General features: G+C 39.6%; 1 protein-coding gene across 1 annotated transcript; it reads left to right on the top strand.

Moving 5' to 3' along the window:
* The first annotated feature begins 187 nt into the window (after positions 1–187).
* anapc2 (anaphase promoting complex subunit 2) lies at positions 188–15,765 on the top strand. The gene is made up of 15 exons (XM_080043780.1): positions 188–531; positions 2,648–2,891; positions 4,231–4,552; positions 5,299–5,431; positions 5,894–6,137; positions 6,732–6,851; positions 7,289–7,406; positions 8,222–8,400; positions 9,073–9,214; positions 9,328–9,403; positions 9,679–9,876; positions 11,177–11,309; positions 11,661–11,721; positions 12,561–12,741; positions 15,273–15,765. Exons 1-15 carry the CDS (start codon positions 430–432, stop codon positions 15,480–15,482), a joined length of 2,463 nt encoding a protein of 820 aa, XP_079899906.1. The 5' UTR covers positions 188–429; the 3' UTR covers positions 15,483–15,765.
* Positions 15,766–15,792: the final 27 nt, after the last annotated feature.

Raw genomic sequence — 15,792 nt, 5'->3', positions numbered from 1 at the left:
TTTTAAATTGTCAAGTCAAACAGTGTAAGACACATACCAAAACTTCCGATACGCCTTCAAAATAAAAGCGTTCACATCAGCGAGTTACTGTTGTATCTTTACGTCTAGTGGACGATGGAGGGCGGTGTTAAGAGTTTGACGGAAAACTAATGTAAAGAAATAAAGACCACGAAGAAGAAGAAGCAAAACCCGCGATGCTAAAGCCAATACGAGCAATACACATGTAACGTTATTTTACTTTAACAACAGAAGGATTTCCATAATATGAACGATTATTGTTCTTATACATTAATACAACGTATCTTAACGTAATGGCTACTTGTACATAAGCGCGGGCGATCGTTATAATACGACAAAACAACCCTGAAGTTTAAATGCTTCTTTAACGTTAGCTAGTTTGGTTGTTTGTGGATAAAAATCTGATCAAAAATGGAGTGTGAAACTGAGATGGAATCGGAACCGACGGAAGTTTCTGGACCTGCTTTGAACCAGCGGGTCGCCGATGCCTGGGAGACCGTCACTGCAGCTCTGGTGAGTGGGCTTAACCACAGGACACAGGTCGCTAAACATGGAGCCAACTGAAGGCGTCGAACCCTATTCAAATATGTATCAATGTAATGTTTATGTACCTCTAGCGATAGTTTACATTCATTTGGACTTCACTGGGTATATTAACTAGATTCGTATGTGTATTCGGCTTATTTCGGCTCACATATAACGCTGTATTTGTCATCCTTTTAGCCTCTTTTATCACTGTTTTTCTCGGTCTGTAATAACTCATATGACACAGGAACCATTAGGGAGTGAACGGAAGCCGCCGAAACCCATTGAAATATTTCATGATTTGAATGTTTTTTTAAATTATAAATTGAGTTACATTTGTTTGGACTTAACTAATGTCAGTAAGATGATAAATAGGTGTATTCGGCTTCATTTGGTGGTTATTTGTCTAATTATCTTCGTTTTCATAATTTAAATGCAATTAGCAGTTTTCCCCTGCTGCAGTCAATAAAAGCAGACCTGAATTAAAGAGTCTAAAAACTTTTACTCTGATTCAAGTCCAGGTTTTGGATATAATAATAATAATAATAATAACAATACACTTTATTTGTATTGCAACTTTCACATAATAAATGCAGCTCAAAGTGCTTTATAATGTAGAAATAACCTGCAGAGTTTTTCACATCAAAATAGAAATGGTATGAAGATAAAAACAGGGAGAACGGCATGTAGATGGAATGTGAACTCTTGATGTAAAAACTAAAATAATATAAAAACTATTGAGAATATCAGTAAGAATAGGATAGAATAACGTAAAATAATAAGAACATTGATATTGATCTCAGCTCTTTTAAATCGGGTCTCAAAACGCTCTTGTTTCCCTTTTAACCTGTAATTTATTTATTTTTTATTTTTTTGGTAAAATGTTTTAATTCTTTTATTTAAATGTTGTATTTTTATCCATGTTTTAAATTTCTTCCTTTTTTGTATTTGTATTCTTTATTTGATTTTAACCCTGTGAAGCACCTTGAGTGGCCCTGTGCCCGAAATGTGCTTTATAAATAAAATTGCCTTGCCTTGCCTTGCCTTGCCTTGATAATAAAATAAAGTATAAATAAACAGTCACAGTAAAATAGGATAAAATGGAGTTGGAAAATAATAAAAAAGAGCTAAAAAGATAGAATAAGTTCAAATAAAAAATATTGTTAATAATAATAATGGCAAAAATAAGATCAAATTATAATAAAAAATCATTTATTATAACAGTTAAAATAGGATGAAATAAAGTAAGAATGCATCAAAAGTCTAAAAAAAAATGTATGTGTGTGACTGGTAACGTGGTCAAGACCCATTTTTACTCGCTGGCTTTCGACCCAGTGTGAGACTTTTGATGTTTTGATGTTATTTTATTGTACCTTATTTTTGTTATTTTAGATATTATTTTTTACCTTAGCTGTATTCATTTTTTTATCTATTTTTATTGTACCTTATTTTGCTTATTTTTATCTATTTTTATTGTACCTTATTTTAGGCCTGTACAGCACTTTGTCTCTGCTCTGGTTTGATGAAAGCGCTTTATAAATAAAGTTGGATTGGATTGGATGGTAACGTGGGAATGTGAACTGGTCTCCCTTGAAAAAGAGTCTCCGGTGTCAATGGGATTTACCTGTAGAAATAAAGGTTAACAAAAAAATAATAATCATAATTCTTTATTCCTCCCTAGACGTCCCCCTATGTCCCTCCCCAGTCCCTCTGTGACTCACTGACTCTCCTCAGTGATAAAACAAATAATGGCAGAAAAAATAGAATAAAATTTAAAATATTTATAATTAATTAAAAAAAAATCAAGGATAAAATAAGTTAAATAATAATAAAAAAAGCTATTGATATGAACAATCAAAAATTTTATAATAATTTAAAATAAAGTAAGTAATAAATAAAAAACACATTGACAATACCAGTAAAAAATAGCATCATATAATAAGAAAACAATTTCTGATAGTAACAGTAAAATTATAGGATTAAAGACAGTAAAATAAATCAAATCAAAGGAAGAATGCATCAAAAATAAAAATAAAGTGTGAGTGAGATCAGAATGTGAAATAAAAAATAAAAATAATAATCATAATTCTTTATTCCTCCCTAGACGTCCCCCTATGTCCCTCCCCAGTCCCTCTGTGACTCACTGACTCTCCTCACTGACCATGGGATGTCCCGGTTGCTTGGCAGCTATCTCCTAGAGACCCTGCAGATGCGTCTCTCTTCTTCTGTGGTGCCTGAGTTCTGGTCGGGTTTGAAACAACCGGAGAACGCGCTGGAGGAACGGGGGAGAGCCTGTGTCCTGCTCACCGCATTCAGCTCTCTGTTTGACCGACTGGAGCCTTTCCTGGGTGAGTGGGAAGAAATATATTATTGATTTAAAGCTGCAGTGTGTAGAATTTTGGGTTTTATTTCCTAGCAGATTTTTTAGAAAGTAATTATAATATCCATAAGTACATTTAATTTAGTGCATAATAGCTGAAAAAAAAGTTTTGAATTATTTATTTTTCCCTTAGAAAGGGTCTCATATATGTCCATATTTCTGCATATCTTGGACCAAGGCCTAGTGCCGCCATCTTGAAAGTGTCATAGTTGGAATGTCATCAGCTGCATTGTTTAAAATTTAGAATTGTTCTTGTCCTTGAAGGCCACTGTAGCTTCTGTTATTATTCTAAAGGGTTGGGGTTACCCAGGGAGTGTTGTATTCTAGAACTTTGTAGAACTTTCTTGATGATGTCATATTACACACTGCACCTTTTAATAGTACCATTTTCTTATCAGGTTTCTAAGGTTAGACACTGCAGGAAAAAAACTGCTTGTTCTTTTTGTTTACCAAGCACTGGTCAGTAGGATTCGTTCATATGTTGTTGATGGTCTGATTTATGATACATTTTGTTCTTCAAAACATGCTGAAAATGCATCCATCCATCCATCATTTCCTTGTATATTAACATATTATATTATTCAGTATTCTGTTTGACCGACTAGAGCCTTTCCTGGGTGAGTGCATTTGAATTAGAATTTTTTATTTATTTCAGACATATCAAAAACAATACAAAAACAAAATGAAAAGCATAAAAATACAATAAACAAAATGTATGTTTAAATGACTTCACAAAAAATTTAAAAATTAAACAAATTATCTGTATTGATATGATATGCCGGAAAAGGAGCAGGAAGAAGTATAAATTTATTTAATCCTACCCCTTTTCCATAGTAAAAAAAATAATAATATTATATTCGCTTCTTGTATTCCTTATAATCTCAATACAATCTATCTACATCAAAATTTACTGATCACTAGTTGTTTAGGTTGTTTACATCTGGGGATTCAAAGCAAAATGTCTCATAAATCAGACAGTGAACAACATATGAACAAATCCTTCTGTAATAACCTTCAGAATAGTGCTGAGAATGATTATGGAAAGTTTAGTTGATGTGAGAGCTTCAGAAGTTGAGAATTTCGTTTCAGCGTATTAAAAAAAAAATCAAAATGACTAAGAAGAACAATATTCTAAAATCCCTTTTATCTATCTATCTATCTATCTATCTATCTATCTATCTATCTATCTATCTATCTATCTATCTATCTATCTATCTATCTATCTATCTATCTATCTATCTATCTATCTATCTATCTATCTATCTATCTATCTATCTAACACATTTCTTCTCCTCCCTCTCTCCTAGTGGGTTTGGAGCGACTGGGTTCGTGGCAGTCTGACGGGGGCAGCAGCCTCTGTGTTCCGGCCGGCTCACACTCCCTCCGCGACCGAGCTTTCACTATGATCCGCGCGCTCCTTCTCTATTCCCCCGCCCCGGTTCTACAGGAGAGGGTTCTAGAGTTCTACAGCAGAACGTTCTCTGTGTACATGAGCCGGAGAGGGGAGGGGGAAGGGGAGGGGACAGAGACAGAGACAGAGGGGGGGGTTTGTCGAGGATGTGGAGTCCAAACAACTCAGTGTTGGTGTCAAGAAGCAATGGAGCAACTGCACCAACTCAGCCACATACTGTGAGTTTAAAGATGAACTATATATTTGTATTTGTTTGTTTGGGGGATTTTTAAAGCTATAGTGCGTGACTTTTTCATATATAAATAAATCAACTCCTACAAAACTCTCTCTGTATTTCTCAGTATGGCAGCGTTTACAAACTGGTGTCTGTCTGCCCCCTCTGACACCAGTTCAGGAGCTCAGAAAAAAAATCCCAAGAAGGGCCCAAGAAATGTTTCAGTTGTTGATTCTACTGCTAAGAGAAAAACCTTATTGGGTCAACAGAAGTTACGCACTATAGCTTTAATTTTGCCCTTGAGTTCAGTGATGTAATTTTTACTGAATGTATCATCTAATTTAACAGAATACAACGCAGTACATGTCTTGTATTTGTAAATGTGCTCTATATAGCTTTTTATCTTGTTTTGTATGATGTATTTCTATTTAATTTGACTTCAGAGACAGTTGTTCCTTGTTCGTGTTTTTGCAGTGTTAAAAAAATCCTGGTTGTAGTTTTTATTTTATTTTATTTTTATTTTATTTTATTTTATTTTATTTTATTTTATTTTATTTTATTTTATTTTATTTTATTTTATTTTATTTTATTTTATTTTATTTTATTTTATTTTATTTTATTTTATTTTATTTTATTTTTATTTTATTTTATTTTATTTATCATCCACTTTAAATACAACACAGTGAATGTCTCGTATGTGTAAATGTGCTTCATATAAAGATGTATTGCGTATTTTTCCCTGGTTTGTAGTTCCAAGCTGCAGCTGTTGGAGTGGGTGAGCTCCGAGGCCGTCACATCCATCCTTCACAAACTGATCGAGCAGAGAATGGAGCAGCACTGCAGGGGGGAGTACGAACGCTCATTCCTACTGGAGTTCCAGGAGGTGTGTGTGTGTGTGTCTGTCTGTCTGTCTGTCTGTGTCTCTCTCTCTCTCTCTCTCTGTCTGTCTGTCTGTCTGTCTGTCTGTCTGTCTGTCTGTCATTTTTTGCAATTTTTTCAGACATTTTTGAATAAATAGGCAAATGTGGCAATATCTAACTAATTATGCAGATTTGCAGATACTGTAGATGTTGGATTAAGCCGGAGTTCAAATCTTTATTTCATTATCACACCATATTTGTGTCCGTAGTTTTTACAGAACATATTTTTGGATACAGCTTTTTAATCTGATATGTGACGAACCAAAAAATACTATGTATAAGCACACTGTAAAGCACTTTGAATGGCCTTGTATCTGAATTGTGCTATTTAAATAAACCTGCCTATGAACAGGTGTTAAAAAAAATAATAATTTGAGCATGTTTTTAACAAAAAAATACATTATTTATTTTCTGTCTGTGCTCAGTGGTTGGAGTTGGTGTTGGGCTGGTTGAGTAAAGTGTTTGCCAGTGAAGCGGATGGAGAGGGTCCGGTCCCTGCTCCCGGTGGCCCCCCCAGTATTCCCAGTATTCCCAGTATCCCGGTTATCCCAGTGGTCCCGGGGCAGCCAGCCAGCTCAGTCATGACTCAGTGGAGATGTCACATGCACCAGTTCTTCTGCAGAATCTACGTCAACATGAGGATCGAGGAGCTTTTCAGCATCGTCAGAGGTGAGAGATACTTTCACTTAAAAACTATTTATGGGATGATCTGGTGGCGTAGTGGATAGAGCTTGTACCATATTGTCTCCGGCCTTCGTTGCAGTGGTCGTGGGTTCAAATCCGACCCGTGGACCTTTACTGCAGGTCATCCCCCCTCTCTCTCTCTCTCTCTCTCTGTCTCCCCATTTCAACTCTGTACTGTCTAATAAAGCTTGAAAATGCCAAAAAATAACTTAAAAAAAATATAAAATATCAATTGGTCACTGTAAAGGCGACATGCAGAGAATGACCCGGGCGGGGACGCCCTACCTACCTACTGAGCTAATATACACTTTTTTATATATAGTGGGCGTCCTGGGGAAATGCACCTGTTGGAAGACAAAGAAGAAGTACTATAGAATAAATAACTAAATACATCTTCACCTCATCACTTGATATTGTGGAAAGACTTGAGGCAGTGGTGGATGATGCCATCTTTAGTAACTATAGCTTCTTGTCCTTGAAGGCCACCGTAGCTTCTGTAAATTCTCCCAAACAAATAAACGTGCATAGATTTTCCGTCTGGTTGTCTTGACGTTTATAATGTTCCGTCGTCTCTTTCAGATTTCCCAGAATCCAAAGCGGCGATTGAAGATCTGAAGTTTTGTCTGGAGCGAACCAATCAGAGGCAGCAGCTGCTCACCTCGCTGAAGGCTGCGTTTGAGAGCCGCCTGCTGCACCCAGGTCAGAGTGAAATGTCCGTTAGTCCAGTTTAATACACTTTAATACAGTATTATATAGTATCTAATATAGAAAAATACAGTTTATTTATACCTGTTGTAGCATAATTATTACACAGGGTTGCCCCGGTCAAGAATATCCTGCTAAAAGGTTATGAAATTTGAAGAAGAAAAAAATTCCAGGCCCAGAAATAGTTTTGGAATAACTTAATGTTTTGGAAACTTGGGGGCCATGTCTAGCGATATGCAAAATAGTTCCTCTTCACAGCAGACCCGGGTTAGAATCCAGCCCGGGTCGTTCTCTGCATGTCATTCCCCCTCTCTGACCCATTTCATCTATGTCTCTCTACACACTGTCTAATAAAAGCAAAAATTGCCAGAAAAAATTATACCAAAAATAATCCAGTAAATTCCACTATCTTCTTGTGTGTATCGTCTCAGGAGTGCACACCTCTGACATCCTGACGGTTTACATCTCAGCCATCAAAGCTCTGAGAGAACTGGACCCGTCAATGGTCATTCTGCAGGTCGCCTGTCAGCCCATACGCAAGTACCTCAGGTCAGCTACAGTATAGAAATCGAAATACATGTATTTTAAATTACCTCCTTTCTTTTTCTTTTCTTTTCTTTTCTTTTTTAATAATTTATATTTATTTAAAGGTGCAGTGTGTAATATGACATCATCAAGAAAGTTCTACAAAGTTCTAGAATGCAACGCTCCCTGGGTAACCCCAACCCTTTCAAATTATAACAGAAGCTACAGTGGCCTTCAAGGACAAGAACAATTCTAAATTTTAAACAATGCACCTGATGACATTCCAACCAACATGGATTCCTCCATAAGACTTGCCCGCTCAATGTACAAAATGTAATATTAATATTTGTAATTCTCCGCTCAGGAGGATCATTCAGATTATTGGCAGAGGTGATTTTACACCAATGAGGACATATTTATGAATGAGGATATTGATGTTAGCTCAATAAATTACTTAAAATGTTACACAGTGTCCCTTTAAAGAAAAAATTATTCATGTTATTTTATATTTCATGTATTTTTTTGCTTTTGATTAAATTTTGCTTTTGAGTTTTTTTAAGAGGTTGAATTTGTGATATTTGGTCCAAGAATAGCTAAAGGTTGGCAGATATTCATTTTTCCAAAACTGCAATATGCGAATGATTTCTTAGCAAAATATGTTAAAGCTATATTTTTTTTTTTTTTTACCGAATTGAAAATCTAGAATATTATTAGGTGTCTCTCCTTCTAATTAAACCCTGTGCCCCTGTGTGTGTCTGTGTGTGTGTGTGTGTGTGTGTGTGTGTGTGTCTGTGTGTGTGTGTGTCTGTGTGTGTGTCTCTGCGTGTGTGTGTGTATAGGACGCGTGAGGACACGGTGCGTCAGATAGTCGCCGGTCTGACAGGCGACGCAGAGGGCTGCACTGACCTGGCCTCGGAGCTGAGCAGAGGAGACCCCGTTACCCTGGAGACGCAGGACAGTGACGAGGAGGGGGCGCAGCCAGAAGACTGGACCCCAGACCCCACCGACGCTGTGCCCGGTCAGTGAACGCACCGTTTAGTATGATAATGATAATAATTACTTTAAAGGTGCTACGAGGAGCTTTTAAATATTTCTGAAACAGTCTAATTTTTCCTCTGATGATCATAAATTACATGTAACAGCAGGACAAAATAAACAGCCTGTAAAAAAAAAAAAAAAAAAAAAAGGCGAACAAGAATTGACGCTACTAAATCACAGTTTACTTTGCTTCACCGTGGTCATATCACCATTATTAATCTGACAGTCACACAGATAGATAGATAGATAGATAGATAGATAGATAGATAGATAGATAGATAGATAGATAGATAGATAGATAGATAGATAGATAGATAGATAGGTCATATCACCATTATTAATCTGACACAGTCACATATAAATACATTACCTCATGGCCACGCATCCTGCCGTCTCTCTTTCACTCGCTTCATAAACAAATGTACGCGCCGCCGCCACACGCTAGCAAAGATCTTTAGGACAGCAGGTGCTGGTGTGGTAAAAACACTACTGCTTTGGTCCAAAGGGGGCGCTACTACTAACAACCAATTACATTTCCTCCTAGCTACTTTAACAAAATTAATACTGCCGTAAACAAAGGATTTATTACTTCTTCTGCTGCATTAAGTTCATCGTCTGTTTGCTAAAGAGTCTGGTGTGTTTCGTCTTCCAGATAAAATGGGCTCCAAGCGTCGCTCCTCTGACATCATCTCTCTGCTGGTCAGTATCTACGGCAGTAAGGGAATCTTCATAGACGAGTACAGAGCCGTGCTGGCAGACAGACTGCTGCACCAGCTCAACTACAACACAGCCAGGTATGAGGGATGACAGACAGACAGACAGACAGACAGACACACAGACAGAAAGACAGACAGACAGACAGACAGACAGACAGACAGAGCAAGTTAAAATGTGTGTGTGTTTTCAGGGAGATTCGTAACGTGGAGCTGCTGAAGCTCAGATTTGGAGAGTCTCACATGCATTACTGTGAGGTCATGCTCAAGGTCAGAACATTATATTTTTGATGATATTGTTCTGCCAGTTTGCATGTGTGAATATTGTGAAGACCCTTTGAAGGATTGATTAAAGCTATACTGCGTAACTTTTTCACGTAAAACGAATAACGGTTACATTCAAACAATCGTCAAACGAGTTTACACAAAGTTGATTAAGCCTTTCAGCTTCACAAAACTCTCTCTGTCTCTCAGTATGGCAGCGTTTACAAACTGGAGTATGAATTAAAAAAAGCACATCCTCATATTCTTATTCTGTCGTCCAGGACATGGCGGACTCTCGTAGGATCAACGGAAACATCCGTGAAGAAGAGTCTAAGCAGAGCGAGTCTCCTCTCCTCTCTCTCTCCTCCATCATCCTCTCTGCTGAGTTCTGGCCTCCGCTCAAGGAAGACAAGCTGGAGCTGCCTCCGCTCGTCAGCCAGGCCATGGAGGCTTACACCGGCCACTACGAGAAACTAAAGGTACACTCATCTTAAAGGTGCTGTAAGCAGAATGGTTCTTTTAGCTAACTTCCTGTCAGTTACTGCAGTTAGCAGTCCCCTTGTTCGTCCCTACGTCACCACATTAATGCACTGCGGTCTTCAAGCAGCAAGTTATCTAGCATCATCTCAGATCCATAAGTGTGATAAAACATGATAAAAACCATCAAAACAGACATTGGGAAGGATTTTTACCTGCTCCGCCATTGTAGGCACATAAACATTCACACATCTGTTGCTCTGGCGTGCACCGGCAGTGAGACCATGGAGTGTATATACTATATATGAGTGAGACGAGTGTCGGTTTGTAGCGTTCTTTCTTCTGATTGTATAAAAATTTCGGGATACTCCAATAAGATTATTTGCCGATTACATGCAGAGCAGCTGACTGAGAGATCGGCTTTATGAAACGCGCACATTATGTAAGTGATCACTGTATGAATAAAGATGATTTAACACTTATATTAACATAAATAAACCGCTTACTTCACCTTTAACTCAACATTACAGTGGCTTACACTCACCACTATAAGAAACTAAAGGTACACAGATCAAGTCATTCATTATGTGTGTTTTTTTTTTTTTTAGATAATAATAATAAAAATGTAATAATGAGTAAGATAATAATTTACAGTTAAACCAAAAATCTACAGGTTGGATAAAGCCAGAGTTAAAATCTTTACAACATTACAGAGGCTTACACACACCATTATGAGAAACTAAAGGTACACTTAGCTTAACTCATTCTGTTAGAAGGGGGGGGGCACTCGGGGGCGCCTTTAGCTCAGTTGGTAGGGCGTCCCCCCCCCATGGGCCTCGGCCAGCAGCGGACCCGGGTTCGATTCCAGCCCGCGGTCGTTCTCTGCATGTCACTCCCCTCTCTGCCCCATTTCAACTCTGTCTCTACACTATCAATAAAAGCATAAAAAAAAATATCTCTGGTTGACTTGAGGCAGTGGTGGATGATGCCATCTTTAGTAACTATAGCTTCTTGTCCTTGAAGGCCACCGTAGCTTCTGTAAATTCTCCCAAAAGGAAGGGGTTAGCAAGGGAGCGTTTCATTCTGGAACTTTCTCCACTAGATGATGCCAAAATACTCCGATATTATATTACACACTGCACCTTTTAAAATGTGCTATAGAAACAAATATTTACTTGAATTGAGATATTTACTGTCTGTCTGTGTGTCTGTGTGTCTGTCTGTCTGTCTGTCTGTCTGTGTGTCTGTCTGTCTGTCTGTCTGTCTGTCTGTCTGTCTGTCTGTCTGTCTGTCTCTCTCCAGGCCATGCGTACTCTGAGCTGGAAGCCTCACCTCGGCTCAGTGACTCTGGATGTTGAGCTGGAGGATCGAACTCTGACCAACCTCAACGTGTCTCCCATCCACGCTGCCATCATACTGCACTTCCAGGAGAAAAGTAACAAAGATCTTTAAGCCTATTATCAGCTCCACAAAACTCTCTCTGTATTTCTCAGTATGGCAGCGTTTACAAACTGGTGTCTCCCCCCTTTTCTTTCGTTTATTGTTTTGCTTTGTTTAACTAACTATGGTTTTTCTGTTTTGTAAAATCAGGTTATTGCTTTGTTTTTGTTTTGATATACAATATGAAATGTCAAGAGGGTAGAAGGCATAATGAGTCTCGGCTTCTTCCTACACCCTTTTCGGCCATTGTTTCCTTTTTTTAAATTATTGATCGGTGTATGTATGTATAATGCTTTGTGGTCATGGATGGAAATAAATATTCACTACTACGTGTCCCCTGTTTCAGGCTCTTGGACATTAGAGGAGTTGAGTTTAAAGCTTGGAGCTCCAAAGGATCTGGTGCACAGGTATGAGATTACAATTCTGTCATCATTCAAATCCTAAATAAACTAATTTTCTCTTCTCTTTGTATTTTTGAACTGTGAACTAAATTGCCCTTCTTGGGATTAATAATGATTTTCTGTTTCTGCATTAATATTGGCAGTGTTTTAGGAACACAAACAGACAACTGAAAAAGTGAACATACAAACATAAGACAAAATAAATAAATAACATGGCGTACTCTACTTTACAGGACATTGTTTAAACTAAAAGGCCAATGTTTAGCAAAAGATAAAAAGTCAAAAAGGTGTCAGTATTGGCAGTGTTTTAACGCTGATTTGGTTTCTTGTTACTAAATGATGACAAATGAATGTGAGTTGAATGTGTTTGTTGGACTGCGGTTGATATATGTTTATGTCTACCTCTTACTGCTATTCATAGTATTTATAAAAAATAAAAATAAAGTATTGTGAGACTGGGAACTGGGAACTGAATTGCCCTTCTTGGGATTAATAATGTTTTCTGATTCTGAAACACAGGACGCTGGCAAATATCACTTACTTCTCCTTTAATATTGGCAGTGTTTTATGTTTATTTTTTAACTTTTATTTTAATGGTTTTTACAATTTTTTTTACATACGGACAAAAAAAACAGAATAAGTAGACACATACAATACATACATAACCCCCTCCCTCCTCTCCCTCCCTTCCTCCTCCCCTCCCCCCCCTCCTCCCCTTCCCCCTTCCCTCACATAAACAGACAAGAGGTAAAACAAGCTACAAATACACAAAAAACAAAACAACGCTAAAACAAAAGTTTTATGTTTTAACGCTAATTTTATTTTATTTTATTTTGAAAACCCAGGAAGCTGGCGCTGTGGCAGCAGCATGGCGTGGTGCGGGAGGAACCGGGCGTGAGGTTCTACGTGGTGGAGACGGGTTCTAACAAAGAGAAGATGGACAGAGGAGTGATGCTCATAGACAGTGATGAGGAGAGAGACTCTAATACTACCACACAGTCTGAGCAGAGGGAGGAGAAACTACAGGTAGGAGACACAGACACAGACACACAGACACACACACACACACGCACACACACACACAGACAGAGACACACACACACAGAGACAGACAGAGGAGTGATGCTCATAGACAGTGATGAGGAGAGAGACTCCAACACTACCACACAGTCTGAGCAGAGGGAGGAGAAACTACAGGTAGGGGAGAGACACACACAGACACACATTCCAGATATACAGACAGACAGACATACACACACAGGCAGACACTCACTCACACACTCATACAGAGACACACACACGTTTGTACGGCTATACCTGTGAGGACACTCAGGGGCGTAGCACCAAATTCTGGGCCCCTATACAAAAAGTCCTGATGGGCCCCCTGAAAAGCGGTCTTACAATACACATGTCTCTCTGAGCCAGACAACTCAACAATATTTCATCTGATGTATGACCAAATCATTACTTTTACCGGTGTTTCCCCCATAATATGTCTTAGTCAAGGTGGTCACTGGGCAGGGTCACAGGAGGCGCGGCGCAACTGTTTATTTGAATACAGATGTGCAATTTTGTTTGCTATGTGCAAGTATAATTTTACAGACAGTACAAAACACAATTAAAGAAAACTTCTACTGTTTTTGTGCAATACTATGCAGACACACTAAATACAAATAATAGACCATACACTTGTGTAGGCACATCAAGTGCAAATTAAACTTTTTAAAGTTCCTTTATGGATGGGGGGCTGTGATTATTGTGGACAATAGGCCTACTGTGATGCGATAGCCTATACTTCATTAATGGTTATTATTAGCCTACTTGCTTGATTTCTTTTTAAATACAGGTTGTTTTGGAACATGTCTTTCCCAATTTAAAACATAAAAATAAAGCAGCATTGAAAATTCAGAAAATCAATCTCGTTGGCCTACACTAGCATGCTGTTCTACAAATAACTCAATAGTTGAAATAATAAATACAATGTGTTTTCCCCTTAAAATGTCTAAATGCATTTCAAAGACAGTAACAGTGTGGCACTTCTTTAAACTTACTGAAACTTGCAGGGGCCATCACTCTCATGTATTCATCAGACTTTTCTTTGCGCTGTCTGAGCTGATAGACAGGTTGTGTTGCCACAGTGATGTGGAGTCTTAAACTGTCCTAGCTTTGCCAGCACTTATTTCTGTACAGCTAAATATCCCCATAGAAACATCGCTGTGTTTATTTTCGCCACCAGTTCAATTCAATGTTGGCTTGCTCCTGCTTACTCTCCCGCATACATGACTTAGTCATGCGCAGGCCCCTGATCTCCTTGCAAGGGTCAGGGGCCTATCACGAGCCAGTCAATTATTTCTTTTTTTGGAATGGCATTGTTCAGGGCCTTCAAAGATCGGGGCCACACATTTAGCTTGTTAAAAAATAAATAAAATAAAAAATGATGGGCCCCCCTCTGCCTTGGGCCCCCCCACGACTGTATCACTTTTCTACCCAGTCCGTCGGCCCTGAGGACACTCATTGACATAATGCATTCCCTAGCCCCTTACCCTAAAAACTAAATGCCTAACCCCAACCCACACACACCTATACCTCTCTGAAAAAGCCTACATCTTTCAACTTAACCCCCTCTCTGTGCAGTTGTTCTGGGCGTACATCCAGGCTATGCTAACCCTCTCCCCCCCCCTCTCTGTGCAGTTGTTCTGGGCGTACATCCAGGCTATGCTAACCCTCTCCCCCCCCTCTCTGTGTGCAGCTGTTCTGGGCATACATCCAGGCCATGCTAACCCTCTCCCCCCCTCTCTGTGCAGTTGTTCTGGGCGTACATCCAGGCCATGCTAACCCTCTCTCTCTGTGCAGTTGTTCTGGGCGTACATCCAGGCTATGCTAACCCTCTCCCCCCCCTCTCTGTGCAGTTGTTCTGGGCGTACATCCAGGCTATGCTAACCCCCTCTCTCTCTGTGTGCAGTTGTTCTGGGCGTACATCCAGGCCATGCTAACCCTCTCTCTCTGTGTGCAGTTGTTCTGGGCGTACATCCAGGCCATGCTGACCCCCTCTCTCTCTCTCTGTGCAGTTGTTCTGGGCGTACATCCAGGCTATGCTAACCCTCTCCCCCCCCCTCTCTGTGTGCAGTTGTTCTGGGCGTACATCCAGGCCATGCTAACCCCCTCTCTCTCTCTGTGCAGTTGTTCTGGGCGTACATCCAGGCTATGCTAACCCTCTCCCCCCCCCTCTCTGTGTGCAGTTGTTCTGGGCGTACATCCAGGCCATGCTAACCCCCTCTCTCTCTGTGTGCAGTTGTTCTGGGCGTACATCCAGGCCATGCTAACCCTCTCTCTCTCTCTGTGCAGTTGTTCTGGGCGTACATCCAGGCCATGCTAACCCCCCCCCTCTCTCTGTGCAGTTGTTCTGGGCGTACATCCAGGCCATGCTAACCCTCTCTCTCTCTGTGTGCAGTTGTTCTGGGCGTACATCCAGGCCATGCTAACCCCCTCTCTCTCTGTGCAGTTGTTCTGGGCGTACATCCAGGCCATGCTAACCCCCTCTCTCTCTCTCTGTGCAGTTGTTCTGGGCGTACATCCAGGCCATGCTAACCAACCTGGACAGTATGACACTGGAGAGGATTCACTCCATGTTACGGATGTTCGTTGCCACGGGACCCGTCGTCACGGAGATGGACGTAAACGAACTGGAGGCGTTTCTACAGAGGAAAGTCCGCGAGCATCAACTGCTGGCTTCATCTGGCGTTTACAGACTCCCCAAAGCAAACTGAGAAAAAAAACTACTAAGAACTACAATAGACTCAATGAGATGTGTGATGCATTGAAGTGCTGTGGAAAAAGATGGGAAAATTCTGTTCTCAGTTTTTGGGAAGGGATTTTACTAGCAAAAAACTACAGTAAAGTCCATTCTCAATGGTGGTGATGCATTCAAATGCTGTGGAAAAGATGGGACATTTCTGTTCCCCTCAGCAGACTGAAAATACGTTTTTTGTGAAGGGTTAATGGCATTTAAACACTTGATGTATTAAAACCATAAAAGCTCTTAAAACGACAAAGACTCAATGCTTCAGAGAGTGGTGA

This window comes from Ammodytes marinus (assembly GCF_949987685.1).
Source record: "Ammodytes marinus genome assembly, chromosome: 16".
NCBI classification, from domain to species: Eukaryota; Metazoa; Chordata; class Actinopteri; order Uranoscopiformes; family Ammodytidae; genus Ammodytes; species Ammodytes marinus.
Note: the sequence above shows the minus strand (reverse complement) of the source record. Positions and strands in the feature narration are given on the sequence as shown.

What these genes read in the sequence shown, in the direction of transcription:
- anapc2 (XM_080043780.1), top strand. Translation starts at nt 430, where the DNA reads ATGGAGTGTGAAACTGAGATGGAATCGGAACCGACGGAAGTTTCTGGA. An exon ending in TCCTACTGGAGTTCCAGGAG is followed by an intron (nt 5,432 to 5,893) that starts GTGTGTGTGTGT and finishes GTCTGTGCTCAG; the next exon opens with TGGTTGGAGTTGGTGTTGGG. An exon ending in GCCACTACGAGAAACTAAAG is followed by an intron (nt 9,877 to 11,176) that starts GTACACTCATCT and finishes GTCTCTCTCCAG; the next exon opens with GCCATGCGTACTCTGAGCTG.